The following is a 19841-nucleotide window of genomic DNA, read 5'->3' as shown; positions in this document are numbered from 1 at the left end:
GCGGCACACGTACTCGCCCGAGTCGGCCGGCGTGACCTGCACCAGCCGCAGGCGGGAGCCGGAGACCTGGGGGCGGGGGCGTACGGTGGTTGGGGAGATGGCCCGGGCAGTGCCGGCGCGTGTGATCCCGCCGTGTCCCCTCTGCGCAGGACTGGCGGCTCCGGGATCCCTCCTCAGCCCTGGCTCTTCCCCACACGCCACGGGGTGGCTTCACACCAGCACCTCGTGGCCAGGCTTCCTTCGAGCCCACGGCAAGTGGAAAACCTCCCGCTGCCTGCTCGGGCTACTGTACCTGGTGCTTGGCTGGGAGGGGACCCCCCCGCTTGTACCACGTGACCTGGGCTGACAACTGGCCGTCCACAGCACAGTTCAGGTCCAAGGTCTGTCCTTCGGTGACGTGGGAGGACGAAGACTCGATCCTGATGGGGTGCGTGATGCCTGAGGCTGGGAGAAACGAGGGGGAGTCAGGTGCCAGATGCAGCCGCAGCCGGGCCTCGGTGCACATCACACACAAGGCCAGGAGGAGATGGAGACGGCCCACGAGATCCCACTGTGCCCTGCCTCAGCTCTGCGTTGGCTTAGTGTTTAGCCTCCCAAGCAATGGGCTTTCCACCACGTCCTGCAGGATTTTCTCCACAGGCTGAGTCTGCCCCAGTCAGGAGATATTTCCAACCCCCACCCATCTCTGAAAGCTGCTGGGGGGCTCTCACAGCAGCTCACCCTGACCAGATCCCAGGGACCACGTCCCTGCCTGCAGGCAAGGGGAGCTGTCACGGGCAGCTGCCACCACTGGCAGCAGGGGAGGACCGGGGAGATGCGCTTTGCCTTCCCACCTGCCCGAAAGCCCTTGCTCCGGGGTCCACGTGTCTGCCCTGGAGCGTGAGCCTCAGCTGCTCGTACAAGAGGGGGGCTGTGTCTCCAGGCTGCTCACCAGAGCCCACTGCCCCTGGTAGGTGGGTGCAGCTTGGGGGTAAGGGACAGCATACCCCGTGGGGGGTAGGAAACATGGGACCCTGTGTGCACTGTGGCCCCAAGCCAAAGCCCTGGACCTTGGAAGCCCATCAGCTGGTTTCTGCACGCTGCACGTACAAGAGGGGCTGGTGATGGCCTGTATAGTGACGATGACGGAGGCCTCCAGGACCTGGGTGCCGGTGCTGCTGCGGCACACGTACTCGCCCGAGTCGGCCTCGGTGACCTGTGGGATGAGCAGGCGGGAGCCGAAGACCTGCAGGGAAAGGAGCCGGGGGCTGGTTACGGGCGAGGACTGTCCCACCACGTCCACGCCAGGCTCTGCTGCCGCTCCGCGATGCAGCCACCCTGCTCGGACCTGCTGCTCTCCCCAGCTGTCCTGTCACCGGTGGGGTGGCAGACCTACCCCGAGGGGCCACCACTGCCGAAGGGAAAGATGCCTCGCCAGGGCCCAAAGGGAAGCATGGCGCTGGCTGGGGCCGGCAGTGGTGACCGGTGTGACTTTTCTGCATGGGCAGCACCGCTGCAACACTGTGAGCAGTTGGGCATGGCCCCCTCAGCTGTGCACCGACTCCCCACTGATAACGGCTGCAGATACCCAGGGCAGAGCGAAAGCACCAGCCACGCTGCAGCCCGTGTCCCCTCTCCAGGCATGCTCTCCACAGCCCCTCGTACCTGGTGCTTGGCTGGGAGGGAGCCCCCGCGCTTGTACCACTTGACCGGGGCTTGCGAGTGCTGTGCAATGACACAGTTCAGGTCCAAGGTCTGTCCTTCGGTGACGGGAGATGAGGAAGACTCGATCCGAATGGGGGGGGTGATGCTCGAGGCTAGGACACACGACAGGGGAAGATGCTCAGAGCTGGGGGCCTCTCCTGGACTGTGAGGACCGCGCTGACCCAGGGAGGGCTTTGGGTCTGGTGCTGTCCCGGGCCAGACCTTCCCAGGCAGCGCTGGCACTTACGGTGGGAGCTGTCAGTGGCACGGGCCACGGTGACCAAGATGGAGGCCTCTTGAATGGTGTCCCCAGTCCTGAGGCTGCAGACGTACTCGCCCGAGTCACCTGCGGAGACCTGGACTAGCCGCAGGCGAGAGCCGGAGACCTGCGTGGGAAACGGGGGAGAGACCGGAGGAACGGGTGAGGGGGAGGCCGGGACTTCCCAGCGGAGCTCCTCAGCGATGTCCCGAGGGGGCTGAGGGAGGCCGGCAGCACTCAGCCAGGCCAGGAGGCCGTGTCCCCAGCGCATGGGGCAAAGACCCAGAGGGGGAGGCCGGGGAGGCGCAGCCAGGCCTCTTGACAGCTCTCCCGCATCGCTGTCATGGTCAAGTGGCAAAGAAACCCTTGAAAGAGCGAGCTGAGTGTCAGAGATGAATTGCTGGCTGCCTGAGTCTGCAGAGAGCCTGGCGCAAGAGCCTCCCACCTCGCTTCTCCCTCGGGTACGGCAGACGGGACTCTACGCCCCGACACTTCGCTCGCCCCATGCGTGACGGCCCACAGTGAGGTGAGGGGGCGACCTGGCCCGAGCGCAGAGGGAGGGCAGGGGGCTCCCAAGGCGCCTACCCGAGCGTGGCTCGGGCTGCATTCACCCAGGGTCAGGGGAGCCGAGTGCTGGACTATCGCCCTGCTCCCCCCGGGCCTCAGCTGCGCCCCGCGTACCTGGTGTCGGGCGGGCAGAGAGCCCCCGCGCCTGTGCCACGTGACGCTGGGGTGCGACTGGCCTGCCACGAGGCAGTTCAGGTCCAGGGTCTGTCCCTCCACCACGGCAGGCGACGAAGACTCAATGCTCATGGAAGAAGCTGGAAGGGCCGAGGGACGGTTCATGGCTCAGCGCACGCCCGCCCCGACGAGCCCAGCGAACGGCGAGGCCTCTCGGGGCGTTTGCAAAGCTGCGGCGACGCCTTGCCCTGAGGGCAGCGCCAGCGGGGCTGGCTCGTGGCCGGCTCAGGGTGTGGAGGGGAAAGCTGCCCCCCAGCTCCCGGGGTGTCCCGAGCTCCTGCTTACCCCCCTGCGCGGCTCCAGCGCCTTGCACGGTGATGACGATGGAGGCCTCCTTGGGCCCAGCGCCGTTGCTGACGCGGCAGACGTATTCGCCCGAGTCAGCTGCCGAGATCTGGGGGATGTGCAGGCGGGAGCCGAAGACCTGGGGGGGCCGTGAGCCGGGAGAGAGAGATCGTGATGGATGGGGAGAAACCGGGGATGGGTCCCCACAGGCCCGCTGGGCCCCTGTGCTGCATGGCCCGGAGACGTCTACCTGGGATCCGCTGACCAGCAGGATCCCTCTGGCCTGCAGGGATGGACGTGGCCTCCTCACCCTCCCCTGGGCAGCCTGGGGACCTAGAGCCCCCGAGGCAACCCCCCCGGTGCCCGGGGCTGGCTCCCCGACATCCCCGCGGCCCTGTGGGCCCCCGTACCTGGTGCCTGGCTGGGAGGGCACCTCCCCGCTTGTACCAGAGGACCGTGCCTTGCGAGTGCCCAGCCACGACGCAGTCCAGATCCAAGGTCTGTCCTACGACCACGGACGACGGCGATGCCGATGCCTCGATGCGGATGGGGGGCACAGCCCCTGAGGCTGGAAGGGCCGAGAGAGCGGGGCATGGCACGGCGTGGCTCTGGGACTGGGTGCAAACCAGCGCCCGCAAGGGCATTTACAGCCTGGCCACGGGCTGCGTTGGGAGCACGGTGCAGCCGGCACTCCCTGGGCTCCTGAGGAGCTCCAGGGTCAGCAAGGAGAGGCCTGGAGCCAGGCTTGTGACCTGCTGCAAAAGGCAGTCACTGCCCCAAACAGCTTGTGGCTTTGTAGCAAGGGGTCTTCTCAGCGTGCAGCGTGCCCTGCCGCTCCAACAGCCCCCGACGAGCGTGGTTACAGGCTGGCGTGTGGCACGCTGACGACTGGAGCAGCCTGGCCTGCGCGTTCAGACCCTGACATCCGTCCGAGGCGTGGCCGGACTGGACGTGCCTCTCGTGCCGCTGGGTTTTCCTCGTGCAGGGGCAGATGCCCAGATCGCCTGCTGAACGTGTGTATGCAGCCCCTTCAGACCGGGCTGTGCTCAGCCCATCAGGGCCCCCAAAGCCCATGCCTTGGATCTCAGCAGACCCATCCAGAGGCACCGCAAAGCCGCTGTATGGGTACTTTTGGGCTTTGCTCGATCCAGGGCTGAGGTCAGCAGGGCTCGGGGAGCCGTGACAGGAAACATCTGGGCATCCCGTGCTTTGACAGCGCAGGGGGACCAGCCGCGGCCAAGGATGCTCGGGTATGGGGGGAACGGTGGCTAATGCTGCAGGCACTGACAGGGGCAAGGCCTTGCTACAGCCCCATTTAGGCAGGGTCTGGAGGGGGTGTCTTGCAGGGGGCACCCGCCTGGCTGCTAGCAAGGAAGGCCTCCTTGCACCCCTTACCTCGTACGACCACCTCGATCCTGGCCCGGGCCACGCCGGCCGCACTGGTCCCGACACACAGGTACACGCCGCCGTCGGCGACCGTGATGGAGGGGATGACCAGGGTGGCGATGTCGGTCCTCTCCGAGCGCGACTGTGGGCACAGGAAAGGGCCGTGAGGGTCAGAGGTCCCGGGGCACACGCAGACACACAGTAAGCGGGGGGCACTGCGGGGTGCCATCAACACAGGGGCACGGGACACCACGAAGGAGAAGGAAGGAGAGCTGGGGTGCCGCCTTGGTGACTACTGACCAGTCTGTGTGAGCTGAGAGTCTCCGGGAAGAGAGGCCGTGCACCCCAGCCGGGTCCCCTGGGACCTGGGTTGCACAGATTTGGATGGGATCACGCAGAGAGGGCCGGCACACACCCAGGGCTGTGCCCGCGAGCTCCTGGCTAGGGAGCCCTGTGCTGTATCCTAGAGCACGGCTGCACCCCCGGATCTCCCAGCACGGGGCTGCACCGTGACCCGCAGAGCCCCGGAGCCGAGCAGGATGGAGACACCAGACAGAGACAGCAGGAGGGAGCAGGGCTGCCGTGCCAGCCCAGCCAGGTGAAGCAGCAGGTAGGGCACGCGAGCTACCTGCCGGAGCTCCAGGATCCGCTGGTAGATTTCCTCCAGGCTGGAGCTTTTGAAGTGGAGGAAACCGTAGGCAGAGAGAGCCTGGCAGCAGAGAGAGGCCGGCAGGGAGACAGGAGAGGAGAGGAGGAGTGTGGGAAGGAAGAGACGGACCGAGAAGGACAGCAGTCAGAGAGAGGAAGGGACAGCGATCGTGCGTGTGCATGCACGGCGGTGTTCGTGCGCGCCTGCACGTGCACGTGCATGCGTACCCCTGCACGTTCCCCCGGGGTACACGTCCTAGGGATTGCGGGCCGGGGAAAAGGCACCTGGGGCACCGCGCTGGTCTCTCGCTCCCGGACTGAGAACCAAACCAGCCTGGGCTGTGCCGGTGCAGCGGCCCCAGCGCAGCTGGGCCCAGGTCCTGGTGGAGTGACCCCTGCACACCGCTGGGGCTGGCCCATGCACAGGGGGACGTGGGCTCTGGATTGGCGAGGGCTGAGCTGACCCCTTCCACAGGTGTCCGTCAGGGCACCAGCCTGGGCCTGGGGACCCTGCTCGCAGGGCATCCCCTGGGCCCGATACCCCCAAACCCCACAGCTGTCCAGACCGAGAGCACACGTGCATCTCTGGGGTCTCCCCAGCTCACGCCTGGCCAAGGCCTTGGGACAGCACAGGTGAGAGTGGAGCGTGGGCATGCCCCCTTCCTGCAGGGCACCGGCCACGGGACACGCAGCGCCTACAAGCCCTCTTGTCGTAGCTGTCCCGAGCCTTCCCTGGGATGGAGTCAGATATCATGTACATGCACAGCTTCACGGAGAGGAACTACTGGCTTAAGGGAAACTAGCTCCCTGCCCCTATTAGCCAGGCTTGGAGGTCCCAACCGTGTCCACTGCTTGTGAAAGAGGAACATTATCCCGGATTTTACTCCAGGGTCAGACTGTTTGGTCCCAGGGCAGCACCCACGGGCTCTCGGAGAGCACTTCCAGCCCCTCTCCCACACCCACCCCTGCAACTGCCCCCGCACGCAGACCCCGGCGCCTTACCTGGGGTGGCAGGCTACCCCCTTGCTTCTCCCAGGAGATGGTGGCGGCGGGGGAGCCGGCAGCCCTGCAGTAGAGTCGCACGGTGCTGCCCTCCTGCACCTCCGTCCGCTCCGGGCTCACCTGCACCTGCGGGACGCTGGCACCTGCCAAAGCCGCGGCCGGCGGGTCAGAGCCGAGGTCCCGCTCGGCCCAGCGCCCGACAGGGGCGCAAAGCGGGATAGGAGGTGAGGGGCCGTGCAGGGCTCACAGCTCCTCTGCTCCCCCAAGACTGTCCAAGAGCCAGCCCCCTTCCCTGCAGGAAGACCCCTGTTTCTGCCCCCCTGCAAAACGAGGGGCCTGTTGTAGGCGATCAAGCATCATTTTGGGCTGAGCCATGGGCTCTGCTAGATGCTCATCCCCAGGGGATGCTCCTGGGATCCGGCTGTGGCTTCTAAGGTCAGGTGGTGCCTCCAGCACCAGGCTTGGCCCACCCCCGCCTTGCCCCCACTGCCGGCCCGGGACGTACTGTGCACTTGGAGGATGGCGCGGGCCACGTGCTGCCCGGCGCTGTTGCGCACGCGGCACAGATAGTGCGACTCGTCGGCGGGCTCCACGGCCAGGAAGCGCAGCACCCTGCCCCGCACCACGGCCCGGGGGGACAGGACCCCGTTCTGCCCGCCTGCAGGAGGGAGGGACAGCGCCGCGGTCAGGGGGCCTCGCTGCCACGGGCACGGTGCCACCCCCAGGGTCTCCGAGGAGCCGGAGGGACTGGGGCGGACTGGGGAGGCGCCCCCCAGCCCAGCCCCAATCCCCCCCAGCAGGTGCCGGCCACGTACCGATCCACTCCAGGGTGGGCGGGGGGCTCCCGGTCGCCACGCAGCGGAACTCGGCCGGCTGGCCCGGCTGCACCGTGAGCTGTGCCGGCTCGATGGTGGCCGTGGGCGCGCTGGCGTGCGCGGCTAGGGCGGGACGGAGAGCGGTTAGGTCAGGCCACGGGGCAGCAGGGGCAGGAGGTGCCCTCTGCAGCAGCGACTTCCCTCCAGAGCCAAATGGGCCCCGAGCCTTGGAGCAGCGGCAGGGAGGGCAGGGGAACCTCAGACCCCGTTCACCAGGATGCTCCTCACCCGGGGCTGGTGGCCGAGGAGCCCCTGAAGGCAGCAGGACCCCCTGCCTGGTCCAAGAGCCCTGGGCAGGCGCGGGGATGACCCCTGTTTGGGTGGGAGGGATCCCCACGAGTGGGGTTTGGAGCGGGGATGGGAGAGGGCGTCACGGCCCTCCCAGGACAGGGACGCGGGATGCCACTAGCTGCCTTCCCGCTCCCAGGTGGAAGAGATGGGCCTGGCACTGGCTGGGGTGAGAAGCAAGGCCAGAGTCCTCCAGCGGGCAGAGAAATGTTTGGGACCCACATAAATACCCACTCTGTGCTGCCCTGGCTGCTCCTGGGGTGGACGTGAGTGTGGCCACGTCCCCGTATATCGCCCATGCCCCAGGAAGGGGCACACGGACATGCGTACACAAGCATGCACGGTGATGGCTGCTACAGCGGGAAGACCAGGGTGCTGGCAATGACCCCTCCCTTGATGGGGCTAGCCATGGGGTGGGCACGCTTGCCCTGTGCGGATCCCTCTTGCTAGAAGCAGGTGAGGTGGAGAGGAGCAGACACCGCACACGATCTGTAGGGCTGTGGCTGGCAGGCGAAGGATCGGAGGTACAGTCCACACCCCGACGGCTCTCTGCCCGTGGCAGAGCCCGGTGGGAAGGAGGTGCAGGGAGGGTCTCACACCCCGTGGCTGGTGATGAAGCCACTGCTCTGGGGGGCTGGCACGGGGCAGGAACAAACCCCACCAGAGACAGGGCAAGAGGCAAGGACAGGACACAGCATCGCTCCCACGTGGCACGCAGAGACACAGAGCAAAGACACCGCTCAGAGCACCAGGCAGGACCGTGCCAGCGCTCAGAGCCCAGGACACCTCAGCACTCCCGCCTGCTCCCTGCCCAGGGGCTCAGGCCCTCCAACGCTGTCCTGGCGGCGCGAGAGCAGCGATGCCCCCCTGCCATGCTGGAAGGCACCCGAGAGCAAGAGCGAGACCGTGAGAGTGCTCCGGGCCGGGGGCTGGCATGCATGCAGTGGAGATGGAGACTGGCACACAGCATGCCAACTTACAGGGTCTGTGGCCTTCCACAACTTCGACGGGTCCAAAAAACATCTGGGTCTTAGAAGGGGCTGCGAACAAGTCGTCGTGTTCAATGGCAGGCCGCGTGGGCGCTGCCTTCGGCCTCCCCCCAGGCCCCGTGCCTCCCTGCTCCGAGGCTGCCCTTCCTGCCTGCCTGCTAGCGAGAAGGGGGCGCGAGAACGCCAGCTGCAGCCCAGCCCCTCTGCTCCACCCGCGTGCGCGGCGGAGGCAGCTGGTGCCCGGGCCCAGGTGTTGTGGCGGGAGAAGCTGGAGGACGCGTGCATCCACGTCTACCACGGGGCCACGAGAAAGGAGAAAGGCATCACCCCTTTTGTGCCTTTCTTGCAAAGCAGCTCGGGGAGCAGAGAGGTGACTGGGTTTGAGCGTGGACTGTCCTGCGTGGCCTGGGCTGCTTACAAGCACCGCTGAGTGCACGGAGGGTGGGAAGAAGTGTTCTCCTGATGGGGAAATGGAGGCACCGCGGGGCAGCAACTTGACCACGGTTACCCACAGCCTGTGGCAGAGCCAGCAGTCGAAGCCAGCTCCGCTGAGTCCCTGCCCCTCTGCCACGACTGCCAAGGGCACTTGTCCGGGACCCTTGTCAGACCTCATCCCTGGCTAACACCGCCTGGTTCGGCTCGTCTGGACGAGGAGGGGGGTCTCAGGCGGCACGAGGAGCAGCTCCCTGACCGCTGCCTCCTCCACACGGCACCCCCAGACCCGGCCAGGCCTGCAGCTTTCCTGTTAGAAGCCAAGCCAGCAAGGGCAGAGCTGGCACGTCATGTCTTGCCCATCCTGGGAACTAGACTAAACATCCTGTGCTACTGCAGGGTAGAGGGGAGGCTGGCTGGAGCTGGACGGGAGCAGGGATTTCAGGATGTGAGCGGCAGAGCTTTTTCTGCCTTCCAACATCTCCTGTGTAGAAAAGCGCACCCCTCTGGCAGAAGCAGGACCCCAAGAGCCAGCTCCCTGTGGTGCCCAAAGGCGCGTGTGCCCGGAGGGCCCGGGGCCATGGACGCCGCACGCACCTTGCACGTAGAGGGTGGCCGTGCCCTCATCCATGTCGAGCATGTTGGAGCCGGTGCAGACGTAGATGCCGGCGTCCTCGGGCTGCACGTTGCGGATGGTGAGGATGCCGTTGAAGTCCATGGCACGGCTGGGCAGCTTGCCGTTGTTCTGGCGTGTCCACACCAGTGTGTAGGCCGGGGACTGCAGAGGCACCGCAGTGAGGGGGTCAGCCATGCCTACCCCACCCTCGGGCGGCCCATCGCCGGCACGCCAGGAAGGCTGCCTTTGACGGGCACCCAGATGTGCAGCTGGTGAGTGGGTAGTGAGCCCAAACCAAGGCACGGAGGAGCTGGCAATGCCCAGCCATGGGGGACTGCTCTCCTGGGGCCCTGCTTGCAGCTGGGGACCCTCAGGATGGCAGCTAATGCCATCCTAGACTTGGCCCCCCATCATCCCCTTGCATTGCACCGCAATCCCGTGCTCCCCCGGTGCGGCCCAGCCCTCACCTTGCTCTTGGCCGTGCAGATGAAGGTGACGTCGGCTCCAGGCTTCACCCTTTGGACCCTCTTCTCCTCCACGGTCACAGTGATGGGTTTGCTCAGGGCCTCTTGTGGGGGGACAAGGACACATTAAAGCTTTCTGCTTGGTTTTTCCCTGCCTGCTTTCTGGACCATGCCCACAGGAGCCCGTCTCATGGCTCAGGACCTGAAGGGTGGGTGAAGGGGAAGGGGTTCGACTCTAACACCGTCACTGCTCTCCACCGGCTCCTTCTGTGTCTGGAGACCCTCCGTCCTGCTCCAGGGACCCTCCCAGATGCTCCTTCCTGTCTGCCAGCCCGAGCCCTGGGCACTGGCCCATTCTCAGCACTGGGACCTGTCCTCATGCTCTGAGGGTCCCGGACTGCTTACCCTTGACAATGACCTCTGCCCGGCTGGTGTTGCTGTGCTGCGAGTTGCGGCAGGTGCAGAGGTAGACGCCGGCCTCGGAGGGCTGGATGCTGGGGAAGTGGAGCTCTGTGCCTGGGAAGAGGATGAAGGGCACGGCCCTGGGTCACGTCAGGCCGGCTCAGCCTGGGTCAGGGCCTAAAGAGGGACCCCTGAGGCCCCCCCAGGGAAGGACCGGGTGCCCAGGGCTGCTGTGGTGCAGGTGACACAGTCAGAAGCTGCAGCTGGGTGCTCCTGGCCTTGCCAAACCCCATGGCTGCTACATGCCCCTTTCCAGCATGTCCCCAGGCCAGCGGGGAGGGAGGCGAATGGGTCCATCCGCACTCAGCCCCATGACCGGCACTGCGGGCAACGCTGGCACAAGCCACCGGCAGCCCCCGCCCCAGAGCAGCTGCCAGGCGCTGGAAGCAGGATGCGTGGGGGCCGTGGAGCCCCGTGGGACCGTCGTGCCGCCTGTGTTGAGCCATTACCTTGCCGCCTGCTCTGGGCGGAGCTGGGAAGGGGTTGCCCGTCCTCACGAGACCAGTAGTAGTTGTAGGGTGGGTTCCCACTGGCCTGGCAGCGCAGGATCACCTCGCTGCCTTGTGCTGCTGTGGTCTTGGTGGGGTGGACACGGACCACGAGAGGGGCTCGGGCTGCGGGGAGAGAGGGGGGCACTGCTGTGGGAGAGCACCGCCATGCCCGAGTCCACCTGCCCGGCTGCCCTGCTGGGGGCTGGAGCCCACCGCTGCCCCTGGCGGGGCTGCCCTCTCGTCCCCAGGCAGGGCAGGAGGGGAGCAGGGGCCTGGACCTCCCTCCTGGCCTCACTTGTGGCTCCTGGCTGGGGCCTGAGGTAGCCCCCGGTGCCCCCGGCTCTCCTGGGCCAGCTCGGCGGCATGCACTTACCCACAGGCAGGCACTTCTGCCCGCGCACGTTGGGGTTCCCCACGTAGCCTGGCGCGCACCTATTGGGGAGCAAAGCACGGGTAAGGGCAGGACACGGAAAAGAGCCCCAGCGAGCCGTGTTTCTCCAGGGAGCGTGTGCCCATGTCCCCTGGGGGCTGCCAGGCCGGGGGAGGGAGCCAAGGGAGGCACTTACTGCTCGCAGTACTGGCCGGCGTAGCCGGGCTCACAGGCCGTGCAGCGGTAGCCCCCGGCCCCCAGGCTCTCACACGTCCGCGAGAACCTGCCGGGCAGAGAGACGTGAGCGCTGGATGGAAACGCCGCCCGGGCTCGCTCGCGCCCACCCCAGGGCACCGGGAACTGTGGGCCCGCCGAGCTCCCCCAGCAGGGTTTAGAGGCGACCTGGCCCCCGGCCCCCCCAGCGGGGAAGCCTCCAGCACATCCCAGCACTGGCTCTGCCCTGAGCCGTGCAGAACGGGAGCTCCCCGGGGCCTCCGAGTGCCGGCACGGGGGCAGGGGCACGCCGACAGAGCCCATTTCTCAGGACCCCGGGCACTTCCCGCGCTCGGGGAAGGCAGCTGGAGGCAGGGCCGCCGATTCCTAGCCCCTGCAGCTGCTTGAAAACCCTTCTCTGTGGCGCCGGGGTGGGCTGGCACGGGAAGCCAGTGGGTGTGGGGGGACTGAGGGGCCCTCTGCCTGCTCTGCCCTGTGAGCCGGTCTGGGGCTCAGGGGCACGAGCCCCATCCCCGTTAGCCCCACGTGCACCACGGGGTCTCCTCTGAGCAGCCGGATACCTACTGGTTCTCGGGGTCGGGCAGCGGGCAGGCGCAGGGCTGGCAGTCCTCGGGGGTGCCGGCCGTGGCGTCGCCGTAGAAGCCGGGGGCGCACTGGTCGCAGAACTCCCCAGCCGTGCTGTGCAGGCAGCTCTGCAGAGAGGGCACGCGGGGCTAGCCACGGGTCCCACGTGGGAGCAGCGTGCCATGGCATAGGACACGTGCCTCACCCCGGACACGGGGAGGGGGACCCTCCTCCAGCGTCAGTGGGCAGAGAGGAGGGTCACGAGTGCCTTGAGAAGCAAGGGGGCAGGCAGTGTCCGCTCTCAGCCCTGGCCTCGGGGCCCGAGGCCGCAGGGTGACTTACCGAGCAGGCTCCAGTCTCGGGGTGGCAGGAGTCGGAGTGGCCGTTGCACTCGCACAGCTCGCAGTGCCCCAGGTATAGGCCGGCTCCCGTCCGGGTGTAGCCGGGGGCACAGTCCTGCGAGGGAGAGATGTGGCATCAGCCCCTCGCGCTGCCAGCGAGGGGAGCGCGTCTACACATGCGCCTAATGTACAGCAGCTTATTTTACTGCGCATTAAAGCGTCAGGTCAAAAAACGTGCTAACATACTAATGTGCAGTAAAAATAAGACATTCAGCGTCACTGAAAAAGCGTGCACTTCCTCTACTGTGCATTAAGGCAGCCTAATGTGCATTTATTTAGTACCTCACCTTAGAGGTACTACATTTAATGCACAGTAGCAAAAGGGCATTAATGAACTTGTAGACGCGCCCGGTGGTGGGCCCTGAGGGGCCCCGTCTCACCTGGCAGGAGAGGCCCTGGTACCCCGGTGGGCAGCGGCACTCCTCCACCTCTGGCGCCCGCGGCAGGGCGGTGTAGGTGGGCACGGCGGTCTCCATGCTGACGCCGGAGAGGCTGGCCGACACCATGTCCGTGGAGTAGGTGGCGCGGATGAGGATTTCGTCCAGGTCGGCCAGCACCATCATGAGGTGCTCCCGCGTGGCCGGCTGCCCGTCGGGCCGCTTCCAGTATTGCTGTGGGGAGAGGGGCAGGTTCATGCTGGCTGCAAGCCGGGGACTGGCTCGACTGGTGCAACGGGGATCTCCACAGGGCAGTGGGCAGCCGTGCTGTGCCTGCCCGGACTGCAGGAGCCCCTGGAAGCAGGGGGCACAGCCCCCCTCCCTGCACAGGGTCTGCATGGGGAGCCGTGAGCCCGTGCCAGGCACCCAGGGGCCCTGCTGGGATCTGTCCGGGGGAGGCTGGGAGCCACGGGCACCCGGCCCCAAGCCGCACCCTGCGCTCGCCTCTTACCTCCCGGAAGACGATCTCAAAGCTCTTCTGGTCCCGCGGTGCCAGGTCGGGCTGGTAGGCCACCAGCGTGATGTCGTTGCCCTGCGCACACCCCGGGAGAAGGGGCAGTCAGAGCTCGGCCCCTGCTCTGGGATGGGGACCCCAGGCTCCCCTCTCCTCCCCCCCAGGTTTCCCCTGCATCCCGGGTGCCAGCCCCTCCACCCCTCCCTCCAACGCCCTTCCCAGGGATTAAAGCCATCCAGCTGTCGCAGCAGAGACCCTGGGCATGGCTTCGGCAGTGGTCCAGGCACACGGGCTATTGAGATACTTGGTGTCAAAGGAGTTTGGAGAACTCCGGCTTTAGTACCCAGCCTGGCTTACCGTGATCTGGACATCGGCATCGGGCAGCGGGGTGCCCCTGCCCCCGGAGCTGTAGGAGAGGGTGTAGCGCAGCCGTCCGCCATAGGAGCCAACCTGCAACCCGATGGGAAGCACCGTGAGATGTGCCAGGTGTGCCGGGCCCTGTCACCGCTGGCCCGGTACCTGGCCGCCAGCTTTGTGCCACCGGGCACCCACCCGTGGCTCTGGATTCCCGTGCTCCTTCAGTGCATCCGTGCCCACGAGGGGAAATGCAAGAGGGGCAGGGATGGAGAGGGGGCACGACAGGGAGGCTGCCCAGCCAGAGATCCAGGACTCTGCCACCACAGAGACCCCAAACGGAGGCCATCGTGCCCCCCAGATGGGCACAGGCAGATCCGTGGCCTCGGAGCCCGGACCCTGATGCTCTTGCTCCAGAGGATATGGGATCGACCCCGACCCAGCCCACCCCCCAGCACCAAGGGCCATTACCTTATCCCCCAGGAAGGGCTTGGGAAGCTGCCAGTAGAAAATGCTTTCAGGGAGCAGAGAGAAACCCTTGTAGGTGAGAGAGTACTGAGACAGGAGAGGCAAAAAGGAGAGAAAGCCAAGGGGTGAGAAGACTCGGTCACTCCGGTAGAAGGGGAAGGAGCCGAGCTTAGCACCCCTCCCCACCCGCGGACGAGCCTGGGGAGCCGGCGGGACAGCACCCAGCAACATGCGCACAGCGCCGGCCCGGCAGGGAGGTGCATGCTGTGCGACACTGCCCCGGGGGCTTCTACATGCACCCGAGGACAGCCCAGCTGGGCATCTCCTGGACACCTCGCTCCCGGGCTGGCACGGTGATACGTGCGGGAGAAGGGTGCCTTTCTCCAGGGAGGAAGCAGTGAGAGCCGCGGGCAGGTTTGCCCCTGGCCCGCAGCTGCCCCACCTCGCTGGTGACGAGCTAAGCATCACGCCAACCCGCACGGGGGGACGTCCGCGAGTGACCACAGCAAGTCACAGCATCACACCAACCCATGCAGGGGGACGTCCACGAGTGACCACAGCAAGTCATGTCAATCCATGCTGGGGGACGGCCACGAATGACCACAGCAAGTCATGTCAATCCATGCCGGGGGACGGCCACGAATGACCACGGCAAGGCCCAGCATCGTGCCAACCCGTGCAGGGGGATGTCCGTGAGTGACTCCGGCAAGACCCAGAAGACAAGGAAGTCTTGACTGGGAAACCCAGAGCTAACCACGTCTTGCTCCTTGGGAGAGGGCCTCCAGCTGGAGCCGCCTGGGTCAGACGCTCCACGTCAACCCGACCGGGGGAGGCTTAGTCTGACCACAAGAGATGTGCTAGCTGGCACAGCTCAGCGAGCTCTCTGGCCAGGGTGATTCACAGGACATCAGGTGCATTTCTAGAGAGTGAGCCACGGCCTGGGAAACTCCTCTCCTCCTGTGGGTCCCTCTGTGGCCAGACCGCGAAGGAAACCTCTGAGCTGCTCCAGGCAGAGGGGAAACCAAGGACCACGCCGGGTGCACACGTAGCCAGGCACTTCAGCAAACCAGACACACTCCAGATGGCTCCTTCAGCTCCCAGAGCCAAGGCAACCCCGGTCCCCCTGGGGCGGGCAGCTGGGGGGTTAGTAAGGGCGCTGGGTTGCTGCAGGCTCGCATGCTCTCAGGCCGCTCCCTGTTTGGCCCTCCGCCACCCCTGCGGACCTCACAGCATGCTCCCATGCAGGGTTTCTGCTTATATGTGACCACTGGCCACGCAGTGCCAGCCGTCCTGCACCCTGCTTCCTTGCAGCACAGAGCAGTCAGGCTGGAAGGGACCTCCATCTAGTGCAACCTCTATCCCGGTCCAAATCATCCCAGGCGCATCCATCATCTGGAGGCAGCCGTCGGTCCTCCGGATACATGAGAGAGGCCTTGTCAGAGGCCCGATGACTCCGCTGGTGGCTGACAAGGCCAGTCTGAGTGTGACACAGTGTGTTACACGTCTCAGATCCAGGTGTTGTCTGAGCCGGAGTCCAAGTTTATAGCTCGCCGCTTCCTTTTCTTGCTTGACTCCCATCCCCTGCATCAAAACCAGTTTGTGTTGAGCTGCTGCCAGGGCCAGATGTTCCCTCCGGATCAGCCGGGATTCTGCGCGCTCTTCCTACATTGATGGTGAACGACTTCACATCATTTTTGCCCATGTTGTGGCACCACCATGGAGGGCAACTCTACTTCTGGGGCTGCCTTCAATCTCCCTGCATGAAATATTCTTGGCGATACGGTCTGCTCCCATTCTCCCGGCACAGCTGACCCATCTTCCTGCCAGCGGTTCCTAAGTGCGTCAGTCCTGCACGCTGAAGTACCTCTGGGTTTGGCATTTTGCCTTCCCACTTTATTTTCAGGATCCTAGGCAAACATCTCACATGAAAGCTGTTCAGTCTCTGGATTCATCCTTTAACCTCTTTGTAAAACTACCGTCACCCCTGACGCAACACAAGAACCCGGCACGGGTCGAGGAGAGGGACTACGGCAGTCCTGCTTCTCTTCAAGGAAGGTCTTGCTTCCACTTCCTTCAGCTTTTATACTGGGGGTCACCGCCCCAGGTGACCCCAGTTCAATGGGGATGAAGAGGTTGGCACCTACAACCTCCACGTTCCTCAGCATCGTGGGCTTTACTTTTAGTTCATTTAAAGAGAAAGCCCAGGGTGATCTGAGGACAGTCTTCCAAGACCAACAGAGCTGCTGCAAGAGGACGATCCACTGGTCTCCGTGTCCACAATTTGGGTTAGACGTTAGGAAGAGGCTGGTGGAGCCCTGGGATGTACTGCCCAGCGAGGCTTGGGGACTCACGTATGTGGCTGGGATGGTCCAAACTGGGATGGGCTGGGCTGGGAGGTGACCTGAGGGCCCTACCAGCCTGCCTTTGCTATGATCCTGGCTTGGCCTCTACAGAGCATCTGTGCTTACCCGCTGCCCTGACTGAGCCAATGCCTTCAGGTGGATGGAGGCCTGCCCGTGCTGCCCCAGGGCTGCCTGCAGACGGGGCCTCTGAGCTGACCCCGTGCCCAGAAGCCTGGGTTTAGGAAGAGACCCACTCTGCAGCCTTGAAGGCAAGCCCTGCTTTTCTGAGCCCAGGGCACAGACGGCCCTGGAGCAGCAGCTGTCGGGGTTGGGAGATGGGGTGCAGGACAGCCCAGGGCCAACAGCATCCCTGTGGGAGGGCTCAGAGCCTCCTCAGCACCCCCCAAAAGGTCTCTGCCGCCTCCCTGCTCTGCAGGCATGCACCCAGCAGGCAGGCCAAGGCTCTGTACCTTGCCGGCATCGCCAGCCCCATGGTCTCGCGGGGACAGGAGGTTGCTGGACTCCAGGGAGTGAGGTCTGGGTGATCCTTTGCGCCGGGGCTTTGGCAAGAGAAGACAGCAAGGGAGGGCTTAGCAGCCAGGGCAGGGCCGGAGATCAAAGCCACAAGCAGGAGGGCAGGTGCTGGCGATGCAAGGTCGGGGAGCACGGATCCCGCGGGCAGGGGACGGGGAGCTGGGGGGCTCTAGGAGCCTGTCTCCTGGGAAGGGCACGGGTGGGATGTTGGGAGCGAGCGGCTGATGGCACCGGTGCCAACCAAGATGCCCAGGCACCGATGCTGCGCTGCAGCCAGGGCCGGGGATGCCGAGGGCGTGCCACAGCCAGACGAAGGGTCTGGGCAAGGCTGGGGAGTCAGGGGAGGGGGTCTGTCCCCTGAGAGCCGGGCGGCGGGGAGCAGCGATGTCGCGCCCACAGCTGGAGCGGTACCTGCAGGCCAGACCTGAGTGGAGCCGCTAAAGGGAACGAAGAAGCCCTCGAGGAAGAGGAGGAGCGAGGCAGAGCGGCTAGGAGGGCGCGAGGGCGGGCATGCGGAGGGGGTGGGAGCGTGCCGCGTGGGGAGGCGAAACTGGACAGCAGCTCCCAGATGGCGGCATCCTGTCGGCGCTGCGCTTCGTCGGCCTGAGAGGGAGCAGAGGGGAGACGTGGCGAGGGGCAGCGCAGGAAGCTGCCACGCCAACCCCACGCCCGGGCAGGAGGCACCAGCCCCACAGACGCCCACCCGCGTACCGCGTGCCAGGACGGCACGGCATCGGAGTCATACGCCAGCGTGCCCATGCCACACACCGTGCTGCCCCCGTTCCCAGAGACGACCCATGCCCAGCCAGGCCAAGAGCCCTCAGCCCCACGCATGTGATGCCAGGAGGGGCCCAGGCAGAGCCTGTGCCAAGTCCGCACACCGGCACCAGTCAGCATCGACCCCACGCGCTACGCTGAGCCAGAGCCGCCCCGGCAGGGATAAGCCCAGGCACGCGCTGCCACACCAGCACCAGGCCAAATCCAGCCCTGCACCCTGGTACCTTCACGGCACGCCTGGCCCTGCTGCCACCAACAGCACCCGGGATCCTGCCCGCGGCCACGGCCTTCCTCAGCTCTTCCTCTGTGAGGGACGTGCTGTTCTGGGGGCGGCACGAGAGGGCTGTGACTCGGGCGTGGGGATAACGACTCCCCTGGCATGACCCGGGGGCTGCCACACAAGGGAACATGCTCAGGGCCCCCGGCACGGCTCTGGGGGGACGGGGGTCTTCTCCGAGCTGCACCCTCTGCGGTGAGACGTGCAGCCGCAATGCTGTTTGAGGCGATCGTGACCACGCGGCCAGGCACGGACACGGGAGCCCTCCTGCATTACAGGCGGGCTGGCGCCAGGCGATGGGGCTCGGCCCCATCTCCCCGCCTTGGGCACACCCCGAGTCCCACGTGAGCATCGCGAGACCACCCTGGCCAGAGCAGGGCTCCCACGGTCGCGTGCCCCGGGCTCGGGCGAGAGCCCTGTCCCGCCCCTGGCTCACGCACATCACACCACGGCACACAGCGTGCTCGGTACCTTGTGCGCACGGCGCATCCGGGCAAAGTAGGTTTCCCTTTGCTTAGAGGGGAAGGGAGAGCGAAGGAGAAAGACAGAGAAGGAGAGAACGGGGTTAGCGAGGACACGCGAGCAGAGCCAGGAGCCCACCTGCGGCCGGCACGTCCCGGCGCAACCGCCGGCACAGGGAGGAAATCTCCTCCAGCTGGAGCCGAGGCAGCCCCCGCCCCCGCCCCCGCAGCAGATGTCGGCCCGACGGGTCCCGGGGAGCCCATGCCCCAGACGCGCCGCACCGCCCCGCTGCGCAGCGAGGAGGGGAAGGGGCTGCAGCAGAGAGCCCCAGCCCTGGGACCAAGTCACACAGCCTCCCCCGGCGCCTGCGCGGTGCTCGGCGCTCCCCGGAGCGCCCTGCAGTGCTCGACCTGCTGCCTCTGCACGTCCCGTCTCCCTCTGGCCTGCGTGACCCCCAGTCCCCGCTCCCCGGCTGCTGCCACGCTCAGGGGCTAAAGGCGGAGGCAGCTCTGGGGGGAGGCGCGGAGCAGCAGGCGGTTGAGGATGAAATGGGCCCCCAGGAGCCGACGGGACCCAGTCCCCGAGGAGCTCCAGGCAGCCCATGGAGGTCCCTGTGGCCGGGCATTCGGGCCCCTGCCACCCGTTACATGTATTACGCAATGCACCGGTGAATCGTGCAATAAATGTAGACCACCCACACGTGCAAAGTAATTATCACACAATTCCTGGGTGAATTGTGCAATAAATTTAGACCGGCCACACGTGCAAAGTTATTGTTGCACAGCTCCCGGGTGAATTGTGCAACAAACGTAGACCGGCCACACGTGCCAGGTAATTGTCACACAGTTCACAGGTCAATCGCACAATAAATGCAGATTGGCCACACGCGCCTAGTAACTGGTACACAATTCACGGGTCAGTCATGCAATAAATGTAGACTGGCCACACGTGCAAAGTAATTGTTACACAATTCATGCGTGAATTGTGCAATAAATGTAGACCAGCCACACAGTGTGCCATAAAAAGGTCTCCCCAGCTATAAAAAGAGCCAACCAGCTACAAAGCTAGTGCTTGAAAATGCGTAATGACTTTATAGCTGGTTTCGATTCAGCTTTCATTTGAACATGGGGCTGGGACGTCGCTGCACACCCAGGAGTCAGAGCTGGGCACACGGGGCTGGGCACGCAGAGCCGGGTCTCACCACAGTCTGGGGTGGGGGCTCCCTTGGATGGGGACTCAGGGACCGCAGGGTGAAGGGAGGCCGAGGATGGGGGCGGGGGTCCCTGGTCACCCGGCCCAGGTGCTCTGCGCTGCATCCTAGCTGGCTTGGAGTCGCCAGGCTGGCTGGGGGATGGCCTGGGTGGCTTCAGCTCTGCTGGCTGCCCACGTCCCTCTGAGGGCAGGTCCTAAGACCCCTTGCCCTCTCCCAGGGAAGGGTCACTGCACCCCACGGACACTGGGGCAGGGCTTGGACCAACCCAGGAGCCCCAGACCAGCTCCCGGAGGGGCAGCAGAGGGGGCAGAGGGCAGCCCCTGTCCCCTGCGA

General features: G+C 65.7%; 1 protein-coding gene across 1 annotated transcript in view; it reads right to left on the bottom strand.

The window, feature by feature from the left end:
* The window catches only part of HSPG2 (heparan sulfate proteoglycan 2), an 85774-nt gene that overhangs the window by 19009 nt on the left and 46924 nt on the right, over positions 1–19841 (bottom strand). Inside the window, 24 exon segments of the mRNA XM_019541720.1 lie at positions 2–66; positions 293–444; positions 1090–1225; positions 1645–1796; positions 1931–2069; positions 2624–2763; positions 2969–3107; positions 3379–3536; positions 4364–4496; positions 6005–6147; positions 6510–6662; positions 6820–6942; positions 8148–8207; positions 9186–9366; positions 9672–9772; positions 10074–10184; positions 10580–10744; positions 10995–11053; positions 11188–11274; positions 11790–11917; positions 12132–12245; positions 12571–12801; positions 13079–13159; positions 13439–13531. Of these exon segments, the coding sequence (XP_019397265.1) occupies positions 2–66; positions 293–444; positions 1090–1225; positions 1645–1796; positions 1931–2069; positions 2624–2763; positions 2969–3107; positions 3379–3536; positions 4364–4496; positions 6005–6147; positions 6510–6662; positions 6820–6942; positions 8148–8207; positions 9186–9366; positions 9672–9772; positions 10074–10184; positions 10580–10744; positions 10995–11053; positions 11188–11274; positions 11790–11917; positions 12132–12245; positions 12571–12801; positions 13079–13159; positions 13439–13531 (3044 nt within the window).

This window comes from Crocodylus porosus, unplaced genomic scaffold (genome assembly GCF_001723895.1).
Source record: "Crocodylus porosus isolate Cpor-Errol unplaced genomic scaffold, CroPor_comp1, whole genome shotgun sequence".
In the NCBI taxonomy this organism is placed as follows: Eukaryota; Metazoa; Chordata; order Crocodylia; family Crocodylidae; genus Crocodylus; species Crocodylus porosus.
The sequence above is the reverse complement of the archived record's forward strand: the minus strand, read 5'-3'. Positions and strand labels throughout refer to the sequence as shown.